A 24,873-nucleotide genomic window follows, 5' to 3' on the forward strand; every position below is an offset into this window, starting at 1 on the left:
ATCGACCTATAAGTCGTATAATTTTTTTTATATTTTAATTGGGGTCTCATCATCATGCACCTGGTTATTGAGCTGATAATTAAGCAGCGCCTCTCAGGCTAGACTGGCCAGATTATCGGATCAAAGGTCAAATGTTGTCATGAATGTAACCCCATTCGCCAATAAACTACACGCATATCGTGCATTCGTTGCAATCGGCGTAGCGGTCTCTAGACAGGTCTACAGAACATCACGCGAAATACGACAACTACTTCTGTGCATAGCAAACCTCCTGCAACATCGCGGATAGCTGCTGCTAATGCATTGTGGGGAAAACCATCAGCATACATTGTAACGGCACGGTGCCCTCTAATACAACATACCAGCGGATATACAGCGTCGCATACATCACACGTGCAGTATAACGCCAGCCCTACCCAGCCACTCAGCCAGCCCCTGAAAACAATCACTATAGATCCTAAGTCAGTGGCGGATAAACTCAAATATCTAACCTATATATTTTGTTTATTTTATCAGGAAAAGCCCACTTGTTTTCAGAAACGACTTGGAAGCAAATGATAGCCCAATGAAAGAAGCAAATACTCTAAATGCATATTTCTAAATGTGGAGGGGAGAACCAGATGATCCGGAGAAAAATGCACGTAGGGATCGAGAGACACGCAAACTCCATATATACTGCAGGCATCGTCAGCGTCGGGATCGAACCCACGACCACCTGTATGCCGGGCGAGGTAGTTAACATCTCCTAGCCACCGTGATGATGATGAGAGAGAGAGACACGCAAACTCCAAATATACAGCAGGGATCGTCAGCGTCGGGATCGAACCCACGACCACCTGTATGCCAGGCGAGGTAGTTAACATCTCCTAGCCACCGTGATGATGATAAGAGAGAGAGAGACACGCAAACTCCCAATATACAGCAGGTAGTGTCAGAGTGGAGTTAGAACCCACGACCTCCTGTACACCAGGCGAGGTAGTTAACATCTCCTAGCCACCGTGATGATGATGAAGATAGAGACACGCAAACTCCAAATATACAGCAGGCATCGTCAGTGTCGGGATCAAACCCAGGCGAGGTAGTTAACATCTGGATCGCGCGGATACACCAGGAGTACGGATGGTGGGAGCAATCGCTACCCATTGAGACCACGAAAATTGGTACGTTAAAAATACGTGAATTTGTTTTTTAGTGATAATGTAAAGGACCTAATTTAAAAGGCTTGACAATTCTGGACCGTCCTTGGGACGTTTCAAGATCCACCTCTGCTCTGGATGGTTGCCATAGTTTTAAGGATGTAGCATCGATTCATAAATTAAAGTCGATTCTTTCACTCACCATGCATGCGTCCAATAGAGCTTCAAACCCCGCTTAGATGCGGGGTTTGAATGCTGCAGGTTTCAGCCATCCATGATTATATTGTGTGAGCAGGTGTCGGGAATTTACGGTCTCAGCTTGGTTAACGATGAATGCACACAACACTAAATACTTTTTATAGGGTTGTTTTCACTTTATTTGGCAAATGATGGCCCCTGAAAAATAATTGTATTGTTTTTATTGACTTTCAAAAGTGATAATATTGTTTGATCTTACTCTTCATGCGGAATAAGAAGGACTCTTCTAAAGTGGGGATAAAGTGACCAGACCTTAAAAGTAGCTACGTGACGTCGTCATCCAGAACTGTTCTCTGACACGAGGTGGTTCCAAATGTCCGATGACGGGACACCAATAACACAATTGAAATATATATATATGGATGAGTAACAGAAAAAGCTCAGTTTAACACGTAGACTTTCGCGACCAATATTATATTATTCATAATAAACGTTTTTGGGTTTAGATCGCGTTATTTATAAATGTGTCGTTACCCTCCACCACCCGACACGGCCAATCAGCAAAAAAAGTGTCATCGTTGACAAAAGACAAAATAGTTCACTACTTTAGCCCACCGGTGTGTTGAAGCGTGAAACCACAACATTTACAATTTACAATCAAGGCCACCCGTCATTGTATTTAACATGAGGCTTATAGCAATGGAGATAACTTTAGGTTGAGGCTGCCATGTGAGTAAACTTAATCACCATCCAGACTGACATTTGTAGGGGCTCGCATCTTTTCTCAGATTTGTGTTATTTTTTTATTATTCGCGCATACAGTACTTAATAATATTTGCGCCAACATTTAACGCTTTCTGGCCCTCATTACACTGGTCAATACACTTTTTCTGCATAAAGTATTCCAACGGTTTTAAGGTAATTTTGGGGTGCTGATTCCAAATCTGGCATCAGTTTTGTCTATCACATCAGGTTTTTGAGATATCAAATATTGCATTTTCAATAAAAACTGCATAAGAAAAATATTAAATAAATGTGGATATCTACATAAAATTATATTATAAACACACTATCCTAAAAATACAGCACCATATTTTAACACTAAAGCAGTCACTGACTCGCAACAACTTGCAATCATAAGTGACAGAGTTAATTTCGGGTAAAATCAATGAAAATGGGGTATGCCGATAGCATAAAATGAGATGTGATAGAGCAAATCTGAGATCAGATTTGGAATCGGCACCCTGAAATTAGTCTAAAACAGTTGCAAAAGTCCAGGCCAGAAAAAAGTGATTTTTTTTGTTGACCAGTGTTATTGAACATTAGTCTTAAATTTTTAGTATTTGTCTGCTATGAATTCCCACACGATAAACCACTTCGTTGAGCTATCATTTGTGGGCAGGTAGCTTCTAAAAATAAGAGCTATATAGCTCAGTGGGGCCCTACCAGGTAAAATAAAAATAAAAATGCAGTTAATTTAACATCGCCCAGTCAGTCACGACCATCTGTTACTAGATCACCCTGATACACACAGAACTCGTGCCGCCACGATATGTTACACCGGATATGAAAACTCAATGTTCAAAAGCAAGCATTTCAGTGCGGAATGTCGCCCCGGTTGTAAGTAACGGGGTAGAGGAGGAGTAGGGGGGGGGGAATGTGATTGAGATTGATTCTGCAGATTGGTGTCATAACGTGGATATTAAAAAATGGTGTTGCTTTGTAAATGCGCGCTCGGGAGCGAGGGACAATGTCACTGACCCCCTTCCCACAGCAGCATTCCCCTCCAGGGGAACAAAACCCTCTTCCCCACCTCCCCGCCCCCCTTTGTAGAATTCCTATCCCTCCTTGATTTCACTATTTTTATTAACTCGTGCTAATATTTCCAATTCCTCCCCCCCCCCCCCCCCCAAAACCTGGAGGCATTGTAGCTCCGGCAGAAGGGAGAGAGAGAGAGAGTGGAGAGGCGGGAGGAGGAGGACAGGGAGAGTCAGGAGGAGAGAGAGAGAAGCGGGGGAGCGGTTTAAGTGTCGCGCTCCAAGTGTATTGTCAAACAGAAGCCTGCGTTCAGAGAGCCGGGAGCGCACCAGAGAGAGAGGAGAGAGTGGGGAGAGAGAGGAGAGAGTGGGGAGAGAGAGGAGAGAGAGGAGAGAGACGCCAAGGGCGATCTCGGGACGCTGCCTTCGTGCCGGAGAGAGTGTCTGCGTGTGTGTCCGTGTGTTGGACTTCTTTCGCACCGTACGTAGCCAAGCGTGTTAGGGAGATGATGTCTCCGGGCGAGGCTTGGGAGAACGTACCGGAGCCGTTCATCACCAATGGGGACGGACTGCGACTCCACTGCCACTACTGGGAGCCCGACCTGGGACAAGGGGGCGAACTTAGGTGAGTGGCTAAGTCGCCTCCATCCGTACATTGTCTCATTTCCTTCGTGGATATCGATCAAGAGGTATCGATACCGTGGTGGGGGTGGGTCTTATCTAGCGAGTTTGAGTCTCAGCTGGTGCGGTTGACCCGGCCCATCATTACCATCATCATCACCATCATCATCAGCATCATCATCACCATCATTACCATCATTACCATCATCACCATCAGCATCATCATCACCATCATTACCATCATTATCATCATCACCATCATCATCACCATCATCACCATCATCATCATCACCACCATCATCACCATCACCATCATCACCATCATCATCACCATCATCATCACCATCATCACCATCATCATCATTACCATCACCACCATCATCACCATCATCATCATCACCATCCTTATCATCATCACCATCATCACCATCATCATCACCATCATCACCATCATCATCACCATAATTACCATCATCACCGTCATCACATCATCATCACCATCCTCATCATCATCACCATCATCACCATCATCACCATCATCATCACCATCATCATCACCATCATCATCACCATTATCACCATCATCACCATCATCACCATCATCATCACCATCATCACCATCATCAAAATCACCATCATCACCACCATCATCACCATCATCATCACCATCATCACCATCATCACCATCATCATCACCATCACCATCATCACCATCATCACCATCATCATCATCACCATCATCATCACCATCATCACCACCATCACCATCATCACCATCATCATCACCATCATCACCATCACCATCATCACCATCATCACCACCATCATCACCATCATCATCACCATCATCACCATCATCATCACCATCATCACCATCATCACCATCATCATCACCATCATCATCACCATCATCATCACCATCATCACCATCATCATCACCATCATCATCACCATCATCATCACCATCATCACCATCATCACCATCATCATCATCACCATCGCTCTGCTGGAGAGGCGAGTGTGATCGCTCATTGGATCGGTGCGCCATTGCCATAGGGATGTGGAATCTTTCACTCCCGCTTCTGTAGCTGTGAATGGGAAGAGCGGCGCTTAAACAAAAGCTCCTCTTAGATTCGTTTGTGTTCTATGACCAGAGTATTATAAATGGCAAAGATATCGTTACCGTTGTGTGTGTTGCAGTGAGTGGTTTGGTTGCCTTCATTTTCTCCCCGTGTTAAACTCCAGTGAAATCTAAAAATGCTCCAAATATAATTTTTTACATTTTTTTACACGTATTTGGTGTGAAATCAGGCCCTCCGTTGGTACGAGATCTGGCCTCACTCGAATCTCACCTGGTCATGAAGACAATATCACCCGTCTAACTACCTCCAAACGAGAACTCTGGTCAACATACTGCACTCACAGTGATGAGAACTATTTACCCAACACAGCCTCGCCGAGCCTGTTAAAGTCTATACAGAAGTGGGGGGGGGGGGGGGGGGTTGCCTGTGGCGCACGAGGTGTGGAGCTCTGCACGAGGCGTGGAGCTCTGCACGATGTGTGGAGCTCTGCACAATGCGTGGAGCTTTGCACGATGTGTGGAGCTCTGCACGAGGTGTGGAGCTCTGCACTGTGAGGCTCTGCACGATGCGTGGAGCTCTGCACGATGTGTGGAGCTCTGCACGATGTGTGGAGCTCTGCACGATGTGTGAGACTCTGCACGATGTGTGGTGCTCTGCACGATGTGTGGAGCTCTGCACTGTGAGGCTCTGTACGATGTGTGGAGCTCTGCACAATGCGTGGAGCTCTGCACTGTGAGGCTCTGCACGATGTGTGATGTTTCGCACGGAGCGTGAGGCTCTGCGCGTTGTTTGCCTCTCGGCGGTAACGCGAAGCGGAGTTGACGTGGGGGGGTGGGGGGGGGGCAGATGAATGTGAACCACAGCTCCCCACCACGTGAATGTCACGGGTGAACGCATTGTCTCACCCTCTGCGATGAGAATGTAGAGGAAGTGAGGCGTGCCCCGTGGGACGTTAGCGATTTGTTTAGGCTCACAGCAAGACGCAGCGACTGGGTGGGCGGGTGTGGGAGCAATGGGGCATTGTGTATATGGCGTGTGCGATACGGTTAAGGTTCGATTATCTAGGGTGCAGGTTAACCGCGCTCGCGAAAATGAAAGATGAAAAACATTCGAAGTTTGTTATTCCATCATCGAGGGATGAGTTTCGGATATTAATTTTTTTTCTTGATTTTGGAAGAATTTTTTTTTTCAAATGACAATTTTATATTTTCCGTTTGTGTTAATGTACGACGTGTCTTTGTGTTAGCATTAGTGACGTTACCTCATGCCACGCGATGCCACATTTGGTGGGAGAAGCAGGGAACTGAGGTAACGCACGGAAAAGTGAGGAAATGCAATTAATGTCATTTACAATTTCGTCATTTATTTGGGATCAATCCAAGACAAACACTTTTTTGTGTTTCGGATCATCCTTAATGTCATATTTCATCCCGATTTTCGGATTTATTTGATCAATCCTTAAATATGGGTTACATCCCTATCCCAGACTCATTCCTGCCTTGTTCCATTATCATCTACCCCTAAACTTGAGGCACGCTGGCGGATTAATTAAGGAGGCGATTCAATGAGTCGACACATCAAACGTCTTCACGCCCGTTCCGATTCGTAGTGTGCATTGGTTTGCTTTGGCTGTTGTTCTTTTGGTTTTCATCCGGGCCGGCCCCTCTGCTGCACCGGTGACCCCCGTATTAGTCGAGAGCCGACGGCAGCAGGGCTCTTTGCTCGTCCACTTTTTAGTTTTTGAACGCCTCAACTCCGCGAGAGGCAACCTGCTCGGTTGAACGATGACGGCGATTTGGGCATTTGTCGGCGTTTGCGCGAAACTTCCAGCGATTTAGAAACGTGACGCTGACCCCTACTCTATGCGTGAAAGCAATCACCCTGCAGACCATGATTTTGGGATACAAATGTGAATATTCATAATCAACGTTTTTGGGTTTAGATCGCGTTATTTATAAATGTGTCGTAACCCTCCACCACCCGACACGGCCAATCAGTAAAAAAGTGTCACGTTGACAAAAGACAAATAGCGCATTGCCCGATGATGCTGGATGCAATTACCAGCGAAACGTCGTACTCAAATTGTAAATGTTGTGGTTTCACGCTTCAACCCACCGGTGGGCTAAAGCAGTGAACTATTTGTCTTTTGTCAACGTGACACTTTTTTACTGAATGGCCGTGTCGGGTGGTGGAGGGTTACGACACATTTACAAATAACGCGATCTAAACCCAAAAACGTTGATTATGAATAATATTCGTCGCGAAAGCCTGCTACGTGTTAAACCAAATGTTAATATGTTACACAACTGAGGTGCTTGCGTCCTAGGGTGGAATTCCTTTCCAACTAAGACCCCGCTTGCTTGCCCATCGCCACATCTATAGCCTCCTTGTTGTAACTGCTCTCTCGCTGGTTCAGCAGTTCCACTGCTGGATTATATTTTTTCCGCCTGAGGACGACCGCTTGTGTTGCGATCGAAACGTCGTGATTTTTTTTATTTTATACCCACGTGACTTTACCGAAAGAACCAAAGAGTATAAATATATTAGTTGTATTTTTCGGATTATAAGCGTAAGACTGGATGGTGTTTATGCCAAACGTCTGCTTTTTTTCCCCCTTCTCAAAAATCACAAGTATTTACATCAATCTTTATTGTCTAAATTATTAGATGGCCACGTGACATCATCTGTGTACATCTGCAGATACAACAGAGATGTGACGTTTCGCCCAAGAGTCGCTGATCTGGGCTCACGATTCAATCTAAGAGCTCATTTGTTTGTCCGCAAACATTGCGGTGAATGTCGCAGACACTCGTGGCTGTAAGGAGTCACGCGAACCCGTGACATGCCGTTCAACATATATGAAATCGAACAGCATCGATTCGTACACAAATTGACGTATGTTTCGTGCGATCAAAAATCCATAGTAATGTTTTAATCATGACGCCTCTTAGACAAACGCGGCCAAACATCAATATGCCCCCATGCTCCATCGATCATCGGTTGGTGGCTATCTCCCCAATCAGTTCTGAGCTCGGTGATGGAAATTGGACTTTGGTGTCGTGAGGAACCAGTCCAATAGGTGAGATGATAGAAACTGCCCAAACAAACTCTAGATTTGAAGCTTTCGTGACTGCAAGGATTCATATTCTTGGTTCTTTCGGTGAAGTCACGTAGGTTAAAAATGAAATTAAAATTAATAAAAATAAAATAATAAAAATCACGACGTTTCGGATACTTGGTACACTTGATACAGCAAATCTAGCTGTGACGGTCCCACCTGATGACGGAGACTTGTGTTGCCTCCGAAACGTCGTGATTTTTATTATTTAATTTTTATTAATTTTAATTAAATTTTTTACCTACGTGACTTTACCGACAAAACTAAGAGTATGCTCAAACAAACCCAGAGCAGGACCCGACAAAAATAAGTCAGTGCGGGGTTGAAATAAAACATTTTCAAGAGTGGTCATCCACTATAATGATCGAATAAGTGAAATTAGATAGGCACTTCGAACTGCGTGGTTGACATTTCGTCAACACGTTTCTCATATTCGTAAGGGGTTTGTTGTTGTTATCGTTGATGTTTCAACCAAACAAGATCGATCTTCAACAGCAACATCACAGAAGCATCTGAAACAATCGAAACCTCGAGATGCTGAGGAACCAAATGGGGCGCCGTCCTCAAAATCTCGACAGGACGACGACTGTCGCCCATGTCGTCCTTTTTAGGTGGACGAGACTTGTGCGAGATAGCCTGGGTCCAGTCTTAGTGGTGGGGAGTGGTGGTGCAGTGGTTAGCGCACTGCGCCGTGAACCCCCTTCGCTCCGGGCCAACATTGGTGACTAAAAGCTGAACCGGTCCACGGCCTTCACGAGCTCGACTCAGCCTTAAACGAGTGCCTCTTGTGACGGGCAGACATCGCCACTGGGGAGACAAAGGCGGCCGGGCGTGGTGCTGGCCACCCCCACCCCCTCGTGCGCAGTGCAGGCCTTCATAGGTGCTCGCTAACAGCACTTGCCCCTACAGTATGTTAAGGCTATACGGGGGATCTTTGTCTTTGTAGAGGTTAGAGCGCTGTGCTACGAACTCGTCCACCCGAGTTCGGTTCCCGCTCACGACCAACACAGGTGACGATATTTGACCCAGTCTTGGGCCTCCCCTAGGTCGACTCAGCCTCAAATGAATACCTGGTGCGGTGTGTAAACATCACCATTATGGAGACAAAGGCGGTCGGGCGAGGGGCTGGCCAACCCACCTCCTCGTGAACGGCCTTCATAGGTGCTCGCTAACAGCACTTGCACCCAACAGCCGTACAGAAGGGATGTGGTTATTTATTTTTGTAGTTTTATTATTGACCTAACTGATAATGCTGTAAATTTCGATTTAAATCTTTCGTGACTGCAGGGATTCATCTTCTTGGTTCTTTCGGTAAAGTCACGTAGAAGGGAAGTAATAAAATAATAAAAAGAAAACATAATCAAATAAAACATAATGAAATAAAATTTTATTATGTTTTATTATTTTATTACTTCCCTTCTACGTGACTTTACCGAAAGAACCAAGAAGATGATAATGCTGTATTTCGTAATGGATGATACCATTTTTGGACACCCTGCGGTGTTATTAATCTTAGATGTTTATATATATATGGTGTGTCATCATCGACACAGGGGGTAATACGCACGTGTACACGGTCGTTCTGTTCGATGCTTGGGGCTTCATCTCTGTGTGTAGTTTGTGTATCGTGCGCGCGTGATGATGCACTTGCACGTAGCCGCACTAATTGTCGCTTTACCTTTTGCCATTCACAAGGGTCTACAAATATTAATGCTGCTAATTAGGAGCGCGGCTTATGCATTGGGTCATAGATTAAAATCTATTTTTTTTTTAAGCTCACGAAACTTGCATCGATTTTTGCTTGGAGGGATCGATGTGGGGGTTTACATTTTGTTTGTGCTCGTGTTAAGTTGCGTGTCGTACGGTTTGCGTGACCCCTGCAGCAGCCGCTAGAGGCGCTGTCATTCACCGCAATGTAAAACACGGAACACATTCTTCATTACTCTTTGGTTCTTTCGGAAAAGTCACGTAGATAGAAAAAAAAATGAAGTGATTTAAAGCTTTCGTGACTGCAGGAATTCATATTCTTGCTTCTGTCGGTAAAGTCACGTAGAAGGGAAATAATAAAATAAAATACATATTAAACAATAAAATTTTCTTTCTGTGAATTTCACACCTGATGGTGATTACTTGTGTTGCAGTCGAAACGTCGTGATAATTTGTATTATTTTATATTTATATCATTTTATTATTTCCCTTCTACGTGACTTTACCGAAAGAACCAAGAATATAAAAATGAAGTGAATATAAAATAATAAAATAAAAATAAAAACCTCCTGAAGACGATCGCTCGTGTTGTGATCGAAACGTCGTGGTTTTTGTATATATTTTTTCTATTTTTTTTATTATTTTAGTCTAAATTATAGACTGCCAGTACACTCATCGAGGTTAAGAACTAGGCTACAGTCTACATTATAGACTGCCAGTACGCTCACTCAGTTTAATAACCATTGCTACAGTCTACATTATAGACTGCCAGTACACTCACCGAGGTTAACAAACAAGCTACAGTCTACCTTAGTGGTTTTATTTTTTATTCACTTTATTTTTCTATCCACGTGACTTTACCGAAAAAAAAGAATATGAATTCCTGCAGTCACGAAAGTTTTAAGCCGAATTTTTAAACACATTCTTAAATTGAGAAACGTATTGCAGAAATTTGTCGATTCATCAGACGGGCAATTTGTTCCACCCGACTATACAGGAATTTCAATTTGAAATTACAACGAAACATTTTAGATGCGTCTTCAACATTCTCCAAGACGGTGATTGGACAAAATAATTGCCGTAGTGGCTATGAGATGTTAACCACCTCGCCTGCTACTCAGGAGGTCGTGGGTTCGATCCCGATCCTGACGCCTGGAAATTTGGAGTTTGCGTCTCTCTTTCCGTGGGCGCGTGGATTTTTCTCCGGGTCTTCCGGCTTTTCCCTCCACATTTAGAAACACGCGCTTCGAGTATTTGGCCACTGTAAATTTCCACGTGATAAGCCACTTTGTTGAGCTGTCATTTGTGGCCAGGTCGCTTCTGAAAAAAGGAGCTATACAGCTGTGTGGGCCTTAGCTGGTAAAATAAAAAAAAAATAGTTTAGTTTAGTAATTATCCGAATGGCGTATGGTTCCAATGCTAATGTAATTGCCATGCAAACAGGACCCTAGCATTTCACCTGCGTTCAAATGACGAATGGATACATTTGTGGACTTTCAATGCATCGGCTAAAACGAGACAATACATGTTCAGAGCTAAAACTTGGACAGCGTGTGTAGGAGTGTATGCTCACACTTTGTAGGTGCTGCTCGCTTAACAACACTTGCCCCAACATCATGTTGAGGCTATACGGGCAACATTTGCCTGTCGTGTGTATGCTTTGAACGGTGGTGCAGCAGTTAGTGCTTCGTACTCAAATTCAGCAAACCGAGTTCCATTCCTGGCCACGCCTAACATCAGTGCCTGAGTGATGTCTCTACCTGCTTTGGGCCTCCTCTCGGTTGACTCAGCCTTAACTGGGTACCCGATGAATTGTTTAAAACAGCACTGCGGAGACACATGCCTCGCATGGTGCTTGCCACACCAATTACTATCGTGCACCGATTTGCTGGCCTCGATCGGTGATCACTCAGGGCCCTTGGCCCGTGAGTTTTCTTTTTAAATCCTTTATATTAAGTTCGCTTGCTTGCTTGCGTGCTTGCTTACGACCGTGCAAATCTTTCGGTCGTTTTTTAACCCACTTCCCGTGATCCAATCGAGCTGACATTTTGCACACAGACTCGTTGTGCGAGACAATTAATGTTCGTGAAAATTGTTTTCCAAAATGTTACACTGTTTAGGGAAAACAAATTAAATATTTAATTACCAATTGCTTAATACTGGCAGACAATCATCTGACCCATAGGTGGCAGCCATCTCAAGCCAGATGACGAGAGGACCCTAGCCGCCACGCATATAGAGGATTTATAGTGAAAAACTTTGTTTTTACGGATTATACTTATTTAACTCTCAAAAAAGCGTGCAACAAGCGAATCAGCCTTTGGGCCGTTTTGCAACAACAACAAAAACCAACACCATCAGCAGTTCCTGAAGAAGTGCATTGTGGTCCCCTTGTCTGAGTTCAGCTTGAAAATAAATTTGCGAAAATGTGAACGGTGATACAGAAATAAACTCACATTTTGGGAGTACCCACTTACGTGCAAAAGCTTTATCTTTCGTGTATTTTTAGAAGTGTGTCACTGTCAGATTGTGTTTCCGTGTGTGTCTGTTTGGGAAACTGTGTGTATTCACGTGTGTACATGTGTATTATAGTATTGTGTGATTGTGTGTTCGTGTGTGTGTGCCTGAATGTTAGTGTATGTTTATGGGCATGCCTGTTTGTGTGTCTTAGGTACTAAATTATTAACATGATCTACAAAGCTGAACAGGGGATGTATGTACATGTTTGTGTGTCTGCGACTCGGCCTCAAATGAGTACCCGGTGCGGTGTGTAAAAACATCGCCACTGGGGAGACAAAGGCCGTCGGACGTTGTGCTGGCCACCCACCCCCTCGTGTGCCATGCCGGCTTCATAGGTGCTCGCTGACAGCACTTGCCCCAACAGTCTGTTAAGGCTATACAGGGGATCTTTGTCTTGTCTGCGAAAGTGTGTGCGTGTGTGCGTGCGACAGTGGTGGCGTCCTGATTAGTGCAAGTCCAGCAAACTGAATTCCAAATCCAGCAAACTGAATTCCAAATCCAGCAAACTGAATTCCAAATCCAGCAAACTGAATTCCAAATCCAGCAAGCTGAATTCCAAATCCAGCAAACTGAATTCCAAATCCAGCAAACTGAATTCCAAATCCATCAAATTGAATTCCAAATCCAGCAAACTGAATTCCAAATCCAGCAAACTGAATTCCAAATCCAGCAAACTGAATTCCAAATCCAGCAAACTGAATTCCCAATACAACAAACTGAATTCCGAATCCAGCAAACTGAATTCCAAATCCGGCAAACTAAATTCCAAATCCAGCAAACTGAATTCCAAATCCAGCAAACCGAATTCCAAATCCAGCAAACTGAATTCCGAATCCAGCAAACTGAATTCCAAATCCAGCAAACTGAATTCCAAATCCAGCAAACTGAATTCCATATCCAGCAAACTGAATTCCAAATCCAGCAAACTGAATTCCGAATCCATCAAACCGAATTCCAAATCCGGTAAACTGAATTCCAAATCCAACAAACTGAATTCCGAATCCAGCAAACTGAATTCCAATTCCATCAAACCGAATTCCAAATCCGGCAACTTGAATTCCAAATCCGCCAGCCTGAATTCCATTGCCAACCGTAGCTACTGCAATGAATGTCAGAGGACTACTTTATTGGCGGGAGCCAGAAGAGAGAGAGAGAGACGGGAAATGTTGACAGTCTGCTTCTTCTTCCGTGTGGCTGATGTAGACGCAGATCAACAGCTGCAGTTTCACATGCAGTTGGTCAACCCCGAATACCGCGTCAGGAGCGACGGAGTGTATCGCTGTGACGTCTCCATCGCATTTGTGAATCGGGGCATTGCGCTATGTAGAAGGGCCATTGCCCAAAACGTCACATTATATGTTTTTCTCGTGAGGCCACGGTGTTATTTGGCGAGTGTGTTGATTGTTTTTTTGTAAGCAGTAAAAGCGAAAGCAACGTGTATTTTTTAAATTATGTTCAATCGATTACATGTCTAACATCAACGTAAATGTGTACCTGGTGCTGTATACGAACATCAGCACAAAGGTGGTTGTGCATGGTGCTTGCCAAACCACTCCTTCATGCTCACTAACTGCACTTACTCAATGCAGTCTGTAAGGCTTCATGGATGAGCTTTTTGCCTTTTATACACGGTAAAGTACTCACTAACAACACTTATATTAGGGTACCTGTCTCTGTGTGTCTCTGTGTGTCTCTACGGGAGTCTGTCTGTCTCTGTGTGTCTCTGTGTGTCTCTATGGGGGGCTGTCTGTCTCTGTCTGTCTCTGTGTGTCTCTGTTTCTGTCTGTCTGTGTGTGTCTCTGTCTGTCTCTGTGTGTCTCTGTCTCTCTGTGTGTGTCTCTGTGTGTCTCTATGGGAGTCTGTCTGTTTCTGTGTGTCTCTGTCTGTCTCTGTGTGTCTCTGTGTGTCTCTATGGGAGTCTGTCTGTCTCTGTGTGTCTCTGTGTGTCTTTGTCTGTCTGTGTGTGTCTCTGTGTGTCTTTATGGGAGTCTGTCTGTGTGTGTCTCTGTGTGTCTCTGTGTGTCTCTGTCTGTGTGTGTCTCTGTGTGTCTCTATGGGAGTCTGTCTGTCTCTGTGTGTCTCTGTGTGTCTTTGTCTGTCTGTGTGTGTCTCTCTGTGTCTCTATGGGAGTCTGTCTGTCTGTGTGTGTCTGTGTGTGTCTCTGTGTGTCTCTATGGGAGTCTGTCTGTCTCTGTCTGTCTGTGTGTGTCTCTGTGTGTCTCTGTGGGAGGGTATCTGTCTTCTTGTGACCCCCCAGGGTCCCCGGTTCTCATTGGTGAGCGCCGTGCGTGGCTCGTCGACAGATTTCTTTCCGCACTCCACTCAACCCCGGCTCGCCTCCTCATGCTAATTAACCACCTTTTCCCACCCCAATCTTTCCAAGTACATCTGCTTGGCCCAATGTTCCATAAGGGTCATTAAGCACTTGATAATCGGCAATGGTGGGTGGGGGGCGGGTTACCAATGAGCTGAAAGAGCATATAGAGCGGGAACTCCTGCGGAGTGTATTAACGCAGCGGCGAGTTAACATTCAAAGTGGGCATTTCATTCTCGAACAGACTCATGATGCGGTTTTTCTACACAATGTTTCTGTAATCCCTTCAATGGGGCCCCACGGTTTGGATGGAGCGCTCTTGCCAATGACATCTGGTGACAATAGCCTAATAGAACAACTACAACGAACTCCACCAAGCAGACACTCAGAACAGACGGGGGGGACAAAATGCACAGAAATGTTGAAAACTAGGCGTGCGTATTTGTCTGTAAAACACCGTAACACACGCGTGCTCGTGACGATGAGTAGTCGAGCTTCGGGGGGTCTTTCATGAGCGCGGGTTCGTCGCCTGTAGGCACACTTTATTAGGCTCCGTCTGCTAGCCCAGCAGCAGGGGTGGTTTAACAAGGCCTGACTTTTGCTGACGAGACACAGTAAGAGTTTGAAACCAGTTCAGTGATTGCCTGCTTGTTTAAGCAAATGCTGCTGCTGCTGCATAATATCGTTCTGGAATGGCTGATGGACTCAAACTTTTTTTGAATTGATAATTGGTTTTTTACCCTTCTATCTGGCAACAAAACTGACACCTTTTTTACAAGGAGTCATGTTTGTATAGACCGCAATACCTGCAGTCATAATACAAACAAAAGACATAACTCTGATAATGTGCACTGTCCTTGAAGTTGATTAGTCCACACCCGAGACAGCTTTCCTTAGAGCCTAGTCTCACATGGGTTGGACCAGATGACGCCAAAAGGCGCACAACTCAAAGACAATGCACCATCAGAGTATGAGAGCTCGGGGCAAGCATCTACACTATGGGAACCTCATTTGCCAGTAAAAATATGAAAAAAAAATTTTACGTGGAGACACAGCACGGCGTTCTGCTTACATATCATTTTACAGAGAGCGGTTGTGCCTTTGAAAAATATTTTTAGGATTTAAAAAATATATATGTGCGATGCAATTTCAATGTTCTCATCACAAGAACACGTTCTCTATACCTCGAGTCGTACGCGCCGTTCCTGCTCCTAATAATCTCACCCCGGGAAATCCCCCAGCCTCCAGTCTTGCCTGGAGCCGAATATCACACCGCACCCTTTGCTTCTAAGTTATGCATAAACACAGCGCTTTGATGTGCACATTAAAAGGAAAACAATATTTATGTCCTTAACAATGAATTAAGCCGCGTCATTTGATTGCATATCCTTTGATGTCGTGGTGGTATTTTTTGTTAGCGGAATTATTATTCTTTGAGGCTGCAGATAACAAGAGTTCATCTTCATACCCACGAATAAACACACATTTCCCAAAGCCACGTGTTCTCTCGCCTACTGCATAGTTCGGGAATGCGATGTGTGCCCAACCGAGTTGGCGATGAGGGTGCTAATGATGCAAACGGTGCAACATTCCCTCTGAATGTGATACAAGATAGTCGAGGAGGGTGGAGCGGTGGCACAATGGTTAGCGCACTGTACTCTGAACCCAGAAAGCTGAGTTTGATTCTTGGCCTCGGCTAACATCAGTGGCTCTCTGTGTTATTGTGCTTCTGCACAAGTCGCCTGACCTACAGCAAGCGGTGGGTGGAGAGTTGCAGTCTGTGAGCTTTAGAGCTCCACTAACTGGTAACATTGGCTATCGTGTTATATTTATCTAGATTGAAAACGAATTTCTTTAGAATCGCTTGTTGTTGTGTTTAGTTTGTTATCACCCCCCCCCCGCTCGCTCTGCACAGCACCGCACCTCCGATTAGCGCCGTTGGCAACGTATGGCGCGAAGGAAGTTCAACACGCCGTGCATTACCATTGCTAATTCGATATTTGCCTTTGTTGTCGACGGAGATCGGTGGGGAGGCGAGGCTCACGCAACACCCTGACGATGAAGTCACACTTGCACTCATACCCCAATTAAGCTAAGACATTTTTTTTTTTAAACTAGATGTGGTTTAGATGTTGGCTCCAGTCCGGATAATCAAGGCCGGGTTTATGCACGATCCCCAAAGGAGTGCTAACATCCTCACGTATTAGTGGCAGATACCCAGTTACAGGACTCATCCCATGTACTGCGGCACTTTATCATGAATGCCCACCGTGAATTCATCACAGAAGCCATCGAGGCAAAATTAGGTTACTCTTTGATGGCTTATCTCCCGAGCCCCACGTCCCCTCAAGGGTGACAAACAAGCGACCCCGATTACAGTAAATCGTTATATATAATCAATGCATATTTGAACAGCAACCTTCGATAAGAATCCCTCATCATTCCAATGTTTGCTCTGCCAAGGCGTGGAATTAATCAGAGTTTTGTCAGAGGGGGGGGGGGGGGGAAACCCTGCAAACCCACACACAGGCACACACACACGCGTTAATCCATATGTTGATCGCGTCTGTATTAAACAAGGTCACGTTCGCTTCGTTATCTGTTGATGAAAGTGTCCATTAGTGGATATTGCTGAAAACTCATATATCTTTGTCTCTGGCATTGCTGAGACCCCGGGGTTCGGGGTTCGACTCTAGGCGAGTGCCCAAGACTAAGCCTGGTGCTCAAGTGCGGCGAGTTGATGGTTTCCAAAGCCTGCGGATAAAAAAAACACAAACATGACATTAAACGTTGCCTCGCACTTTACTTCGCTCAAAATTCCATCCCTTGAGAAGTACAAACATCGGGTTGACTTGTCACGTGATGAGCGGTACCCTGCGTGGCAGTGCGGGCTGGGAAAGTGGTGCCACGTGCCGTGTGAGTGAGAGGCCGCGTCGTCATCGTCGTCACATCGTCACATTGTGACGGAGCTCAAACCATGGTGCAGTTTCGTGCTCGAGCAGAGATCTTCACTGCAAGGCCCGCGGTCCATTGACGGCCCCTGGTGGCCTTTAGTGCGGCCCCGGACAAAACACAACACGTGACAACACCGCCTATCATTTCAGTTTCAGTTCATTTATTAGGTAGAGCCATGTGAGCCATTCGGCTCTTGAATCGGGTGCAAACGCAACAAACAAAATACGTGAACAAGAAACATCCTAAAGTGATTTTGATTTAAAGCTTTCGTGACTGCAGGGATTCATCTTCTTGGTTCTTTCGGTAAAGTCACGTAGAATGCAAATAATAAAATAATAAAAAGAAAACATTATAAAATAAAGTAATATAATAAAATAATATAAGAAAAATATTTATTTTATTATTTCCATTCTACGTGACTTTACCGAAAGAACCAAGAAGATTAATCCTAAAGTGACTCCGCGCATTACAGAAAAATCCAGGAAAAAAACAGCAACGTCTTCCAGAAAAAGCACCGCATATCAATGCTGTGCGCTAAAATCCCAGTGGGATGCAAGTCAAACAATAACATCATCATCGTCGTCGTGCTGCTCATCAACCCCAGTAGTTTCAAATGGTGTGACAACTCTCAACACGGATGATGTCTTATCGGCGAAAGTGACACCCCTCCCACCCCCCCACCACCTCTGAAAATGAGTGAAGAACGCTTTGCTAAGAGGGTGTTCTGCGCTCCATGTCACGGTGGACTTTCCAACCAGACATTCATCGCCGGGTCGTGTCGACGATATTAGGCAGATATCGCACTTTACCCCAGCGGCCCACAACCTGCCGACAAGCCGGGCGCTACGCGCTCGCACGGCTGTCCCTCCATCCACAATCGCCAGCCGTGCTCCGTGCCGAATGCCGATCAAGCGGCTTCACGTTGCGTGTGGAATGGAAGGGATGGCCCGTGAACAGTCGACTTGCGAAGGCGCTGCGTTGCACCGCACGAAGGGAGTTCGAGCCCCGGGTTTTCTCAGCTCGCCGCTACTTCTCTGCACGCGGTTTAGTTTGTGTGTGTACGTGTTGGTGTGCATGTGTGTGTGAGTGTGTGTGCTTGTGTGGGTGTGTGCGTGTGTGTGTGCGTGTATGTGCGTGTGTGTGTGCGAGTGTGGGTGCGTGCGTGTGTGTGTGCGTATGTCTGCGCGTGTGTGTGTATGTGCGTGTGTGCGCGTGTGTGTGTGTGTGTGCGTGTGTATGTGCGTGCGTGTGTGTGTGTATGCGTGTGTGTGCGCGTGTGTGTGCGCGCGTGTGTGTGCGCGTGCGTGTGTGTGTGTGCGCGTGTGTGCGTGTGTGTGTGTGCGCGTGTGTGCGTGCGTGTGTGTGTGTGTGTGCGCGTGTGTGTGCGCGCGTGTGTGTGCGCGTGCGTGTGTGTGTGTGCGCGTGTGTGCGTGCGTGTGTGTGTATGCGTGTGTGCGCGCGTGTGTGTGTGTATGTGTGTGTGTGCGCGTGTGTGCGTGCGTGTGTGTGTATGCGTGTGTGTGCGCGTGTGTGTGCGCGCGTGTGTGTGTGTATGTGTGTATGTGTGCGCGCGCGTGTGCGCGTGCATGTTTTTTGTTTAACGTGTTCACGCGCGTCGCGACCTGATCGTCTTCCTTTCAGCGCGCTCTTCCAATTCGCGCAGTAGTTTTGTTCGCTCGTGCGGATGCCGGCACGACGCCCCCCGCCTTGTCTCGCACCGCGAGCGGATAGGACAAACCCCGCGCGCTGCGCTTCCAGCGGCTGCAATTTTTACGCATTTTTTCGTATTAACTCCCGATCGCGCTCCGGACGTCGTGAGACAATAACAACAATAACAACAGCAACAACAGCAACAACAACAACAACAGCAACAACAACAAAATTGCGTTCGGCGGAACTCTCACGGAGAGCAGTGCGACAATGACATGAGTGTCTTTGCAACAAGACCGTTCGTTATTTATTAAAACTTATTTTTGTGTTTAGTTTGTGATGTTCTCTCCCCCCGCCCCCAGCACCTCCGATTAGCACGGTTGGCTGCGTACGGCGCGAAAGAAGTTCAACGTGCATAGAGAATAGCCCACGGAAGTAGATATCACAGGGCTGTCTCTGAGATCATTTCGAGTGAGCTCCGGTCCCCTGTAAAGTGCAACCGATGTCCTACCTACCCCGCTTCGTCAGAGCAATGCTCATAGCATGACGGTCAATCCAAAAACAATGTCACTATCACAAGACGCTGTTCAGCAGATGAAGTCCATTGGCGAATTCAATGCGATGTTTGTGTTTGTTTTGCCATTGGTGAGAGGGTGACCCATTGACTCGCCATGCTTGTGATTCTGTGCGAGTGCTGGGTGGTGTTGATGTTCACAGGTGTCTGTGTGTGTGTGCCAACACCGGCGATTGTCTGAACCGGGACTGCCCTAGGTCTACTCAGCCTCAAATGAGTACCTGGTGCGGTGTGTAAACATCGCCACTCGGGAGACAAAGGCGGTCGGGCGTGGTGCTGACTAACACACCCCTTACAAAGGTGCTCGCTAACAGCACTTGTCCCTTACAGTCTGTGAAGGATATACGGGGGATCTTTGTCTTTTGTGATGAATTCATATCCAGTGTTGAGTTGTTCACAAGAAACGTGTTGTCATCTTCTGCTGTGCAGAGGTTTCAGAACGCGATGATGTGCTATGTTGCGTGTTGCACGTGTGGTGCTCAAGCAAATTTTGTGCAAACCCCTCGAGAGCTGAAGAGACCAGAATGAGTCAAGTTTGCAAAACGAAAAAATGGAAAACGAGTTCTGCTCGATGTGTTTATGTTTGTTGCTGTCATACCCCTGCATCTCCGATGATCACGGTTGGCCATGTGCGGTGCGAAAGAAGTTCAACATCCATAATAGAGGTTTTTTTGGGGGTTAGATCGTGTAAATATATAAATGTGTCGTTAAACCCGCCACCACCCGACACAGCCAATTAGTAAGGATTGTCACGTAAACAGAACATGCCAATTCGTTATTAGTAATTCCTCAACATGCTAGTTGTAGTTACTGGCGAAACGTCGTACTCAGATTGTAAATGTTGTGGATTTACTCTCCAACACACCGTGTGCTGTACTAGTAACGAATTGGCGTTTTCTGTTTACGTAACAAACCGTATTAATTGGCTGTGTCTGGTGGTGGCGGGTTTAACGACGCATTTAAATGTACGTGATCTCACCCAAAAAACCTCGATTGTGAATAATATTGGTCGCGTGTTAAACTTCAATACGCAAATTAAATCAAGCACAGCAACGTAGCAAACACAAACCAGTGCAACAGCAACGGCGCCACGTAAGTAACCGAAAATAAAGCGAGAGCATAAATCGACGTTCATGAATCAAGTCCCATGTCGGGCGAATCTGCTCGGTAAAATCACAGGGCGCTTGAAAAAAAAACACTTCTGAGAATTTGGCACAAGAACCACGAGAGATGTTGCTGTTCCCGGGCTCTGGAGACCACCTCGAGATAAAATTCCAGGCACGCGCTGACGATGATGGCGAAAAAGTGGGAGACTACATCATGGGACCTCCTTTGCCAGTACCAAAATATGATAATAGGGTTTTTTCCACTTTTTTTCTGGCAACAAAAGGTTTCAGTTTGGTGTTTTAACATCTTAACACAGCTGTTTTGTTGCCAGAAAAAAAGGGGGGAAACTTATTATCATATCTGTGTACTGGCAAAGGAGGTCCCATGATGTAGATGCTCACCCCGAGCTCTCATTGATAGTGCATTGTCTTTGGGCTGTACGCCTTTTGGCGTCCTCTGGTTTAACACCGTTTGAGACGAGGCTCAAAAGAAAGCTGTCTCTGGTGTGGACCAATCAGTTTCAAAGACTATGCATACATTATCAGAGTACGTTTTTGTTTGCATTCTGACCACACGCATTCCTCGTAAAAGGTTTCAGTTTGGTGTTTTAACATCTTAACACCTGTTTTGTTGCCAGAAAAAAGGGAAAACCCTATTCTCAAGTGGGAAACTCTTTAACTTTTTGCAGCTATTAACATAACATCTGTTACCGTGTTACAGTGTATTGTCATCAGGGCCAGATTAGGGCGTGGGGACTTCCGCCATCTGGAGGGGCCTCCACAGATGATGTGAAAAGTTATTTCATTTGTGAATACTGAATTTTATTTGTTGTTAGCCTTGTTAAAATACAATTTTATTTTTCTGCAACTTTGTTTTCCCTTTGAGAATATTACTGGGGGCCTCACAGTAGCTGCAGCCCAGGTGCCTACAAAATCTGAATCCGGCCCTGATCATCATCCGTTATTTTCCCATTAAAAACTATAGCCCCGTACAAATGTTAACATTTTTTGAAGCACCGCGTTTTTCTCCCACTAACCCATCGCCACGATCGCCGCGCGAGGTTTCACGGCCGGCGTGCGATGCGCGGCGTGCCGCCTGTTTGTGCGTGCAGGGGGCTGGTGTGCGTGATGCACGGCGCGGGCGAACACTGCGGTCGCTACGACGAACTCGCCAAGACGCTCACTCGGCACTCCCTGCTCGTGTTCGGACACGACCACGGTGCGATGATGACACTTGCTGTGTCACTCCACTCTCTCGCACGCTCCATACTCGAGATGTTTGCTGTGACACTCCGCTCTCCCGCACGCTCCATACTCGAGATGTTTGCTGTGTCACTCCACTCTCCCGCACGCTCCATACTCGAGATGTTTGCTGTGCCACTCCGCTCTCTCGCACGCTCCATACTCGAGATGTTTGCTGTGTCACTCCGCTCTCTCGCACGCTCCATACTCGAGATGTTTGCTGTGCCACTCCGCTCTCTCGCACGCTCCATACTCGAGATGTTTGCTGTGTCACTCCGCTCTCTCGCACGCTCCATACTCGAGATGTTTGCTGTGCCACTCCACTCTCTCGCACGCTCCATACTCGAGATGTTTGCTGTGTCACTCCGCTCTCCCACACGCCTCAAATGAGTACCTGGTGCGGTGTGTAAACATCGCCACTCGGGAGACAAAGGCGGTCGGGCGTGGTGCTGGCTAACACACCCCTCCGGCCTTTAAAGGTGCTCGCTAACAGCACTTGTCCCTTACAGTCTGTGTAGGATATACGGGGGATCTTTGTCTTTTGTGATGAATTCATATCCAGTGTTGAGTTGTTCACAAGAAACGTGTTGTCATCCTCTGCTGTGCAGAGGTTTCAGAACGCGATGTTGTGCCATGCTGCTTGTTGCACGTGTGGTGTTGTCCATGTTCGAGATGTTTGCTGCGTCACTCCAGTCTGCCACACGCTCCATGCTCGTGTTCAGATGCGGTCACGGTACGAGCCACTTCCTCTGTGAATCAGCTCTCCTACACGCACTCTCCCACCTCTCCCGTCCCACCTCACTCTTCCATCATACGCACCCGATCCTACCTCGTGGCTTGCATCTCACTCTACTCCCCCTCCACGTACCCTGCACTCCATCAACCGAGACTTGCTACCGAAAGTGAACCTTGGCTCAGTGGAAGGCCGCTCATTCTCCACCTCTTTACTTCCCTATTGAACTAAAACACCGAGCTCACTTGCACCTCGATCTAACTTCTCATGGCGCGTCTTGCTCCCACATGTTTGCACTGTATCTTGAGATTTGCGTGTGTTTATGTCACCTATAGACTAATATACAGAGCTTACACGCACATATTCATAACTTCTTAATATTCATTCTAGATTTGAAGCTTTCGTGACTGCAAGGATTCATACTCTTAGGTTTTTCGGTAAAATCACGTGGGTAAAAATAAATAATAAAAGTAAAAATAATAGAAATAAAATTATAAATCACGACGTTTCCACTTGCGCTGTTTTTGACTCGCATGTGTTTCGTTTACGACCATTAAATACCTCGTTTGTGAGCTGTTCAATATTCATTAGGCAACATATGCAATTCATCCTCTACTTACGAACATTATGAGTTTCTGGGACATGTTCGTAAGTCGAATGGTTCGTAAGTCGGAACACTATGCAGTAATGTAATTCCCATACGGTCAGTGTTTAGAATTGTGTTATGGTTCAACAAAAAAGGGAAGCATTGTTAAACTAATAAATAATAAGAAATTGTGTACATTGTAAAAATTCTGTAGAGTAAATTAAACATTAAATACAGTGACATAAAGAGATGTTTTTCTTCAGTCTTATTTTCACTTACCTTTAGTCCTGATGCTGGCTTGCTTGTCGAAAGGTGCGCAATTCGTCACCACATTTGTACAAACATCAACGCACGCCTTGGCGTCATACAACAATAACCGAGCCTAAAGAGGCCCTTGCAGAAACAGAAGTAACCGAGCATGATTAAAACAAATTAGATGCACCGAGTTGCCCGGTGAAAAATATTCCCCTCTAGAACACGATTAGCGCGGCTAAGATGCTCGCAACAGTGAATAAACATTGTTTCAGGGCCGTTCCAAATACGAGGCCTCACGTGGCAGCAGACCAAATACAACGAAGTCATCAGCCGTGTCTTGCTTATGGACCATATTTTCCCCCAGTCCCGGTGCTAAACAATTGTCGATCTAACTCTCACCTTATCCATCCTTTTAGGCCATTGCTGTAATAGGCACATCGCCCACAGGGCCTCCCTCTTTCTATTTGCAGTCTGTCAAATCATTTGTGTGGCAGTTCAATGATAGGGCTGGCTCGCGAGACGAAGGGCAGTGTTGTTTTTTTGCCTAGCTAATATAATGTGCCAACATGTGTATTTAAAAAAATTGTTGCAGAATCCCCACCTTTGGGCAGGCATTGCATTGTTCGCGGTGAGCGATCTTTGGTAAGAAATGTAATTTTTGTTGCTTCAATTAATGCTGTTATCTCGTGAAGAACGAGCAATTGGAGTTTTGTACAGGAAAGTAATCAGGGTCTGCAGATAATTGAGAAACGAATTCGGCTGGCTGTCGCCTGATGATGCTGGTTGTAATTACTGGCGAAACGTCTTACTCAGATTGTAAATGTTGTGGATGGACTCTCCAACACACCGGTGGTGCTGTACTAGTAACGAATTGGCCACGTTCTGTTTACGTGACAAACCTTACTAGTTGGCTGTGTTGGGTGGTGTCGGGTTTAAGGACAACGCATTTGCCTTTGTACATACTTTTATTTCATTTTCCCAAAAATGCATTAATGTTGATCATTTTTACCAATTAAAAAATAATTATGCGATTATTCAATATAACGACTTGTGGGGAAATAACATTTTTTTTAACAGACCCATAATTATTCAGCACCATTAATGATCGGTAATTATCTGTAATTATCAACCTTGAACTCTATAATGCATTTTGCAAGAAAGTGGCACTACATCAAAGTCAGCATTTGTTTAAATCAATAACACCATCCAGTGTTATTTTGAAATACACCGCCTGCCTCTTAATAAACAATCAGAATTCATCACGATCAGGCATTACAGTCAAATTACATCCACTGCCATTAATCAATTGCGCTCTCAGT

At 45.6% G+C, this 24,873-nt stretch overlaps 2 protein-coding genes across 2 annotated transcripts in view; one reads left to right on the forward strand and one right to left on the reverse strand.

Moving 5' to 3' along the window:
• Positions 1-24,873, reverse strand: part of CFP (complement factor properdin) — a 261,228-nt gene that overhangs the window by 15,651 nt on the left and 220,704 nt on the right. The window lies entirely within an intron of this gene.
• The window catches only part of MGLL (monoglyceride lipase), a 35,979-nt gene continuing 14,506 nt past the window's right edge, over positions 3,401-24,873 (forward strand). The window contains exons 1-2 of the mRNA XM_061551839.1: positions 3,401-3,716; positions 21,851-21,957. Of these exons, the coding sequence (XP_061407823.1) occupies positions 3,598-3,716; positions 21,851-21,957 (226 nt within the window). The 5' untranslated portion in view covers positions 3,401-3,597. The remainder of the gene's footprint in view (positions 3,717-21,850; positions 21,958-24,873) is intronic.

Source organism: Lethenteron reissneri, chromosome 15, assembly GCF_015708825.2.
Source record: "Lethenteron reissneri isolate LAM-NWPU_2019-01 chromosome 15, ASM1570882v1, whole genome shotgun sequence".
In the NCBI taxonomy this organism is placed as follows: domain Eukaryota; kingdom Metazoa; phylum Chordata; class Hyperoartia; order Petromyzontiformes; family Petromyzontidae; genus Lethenteron; species Lethenteron reissneri.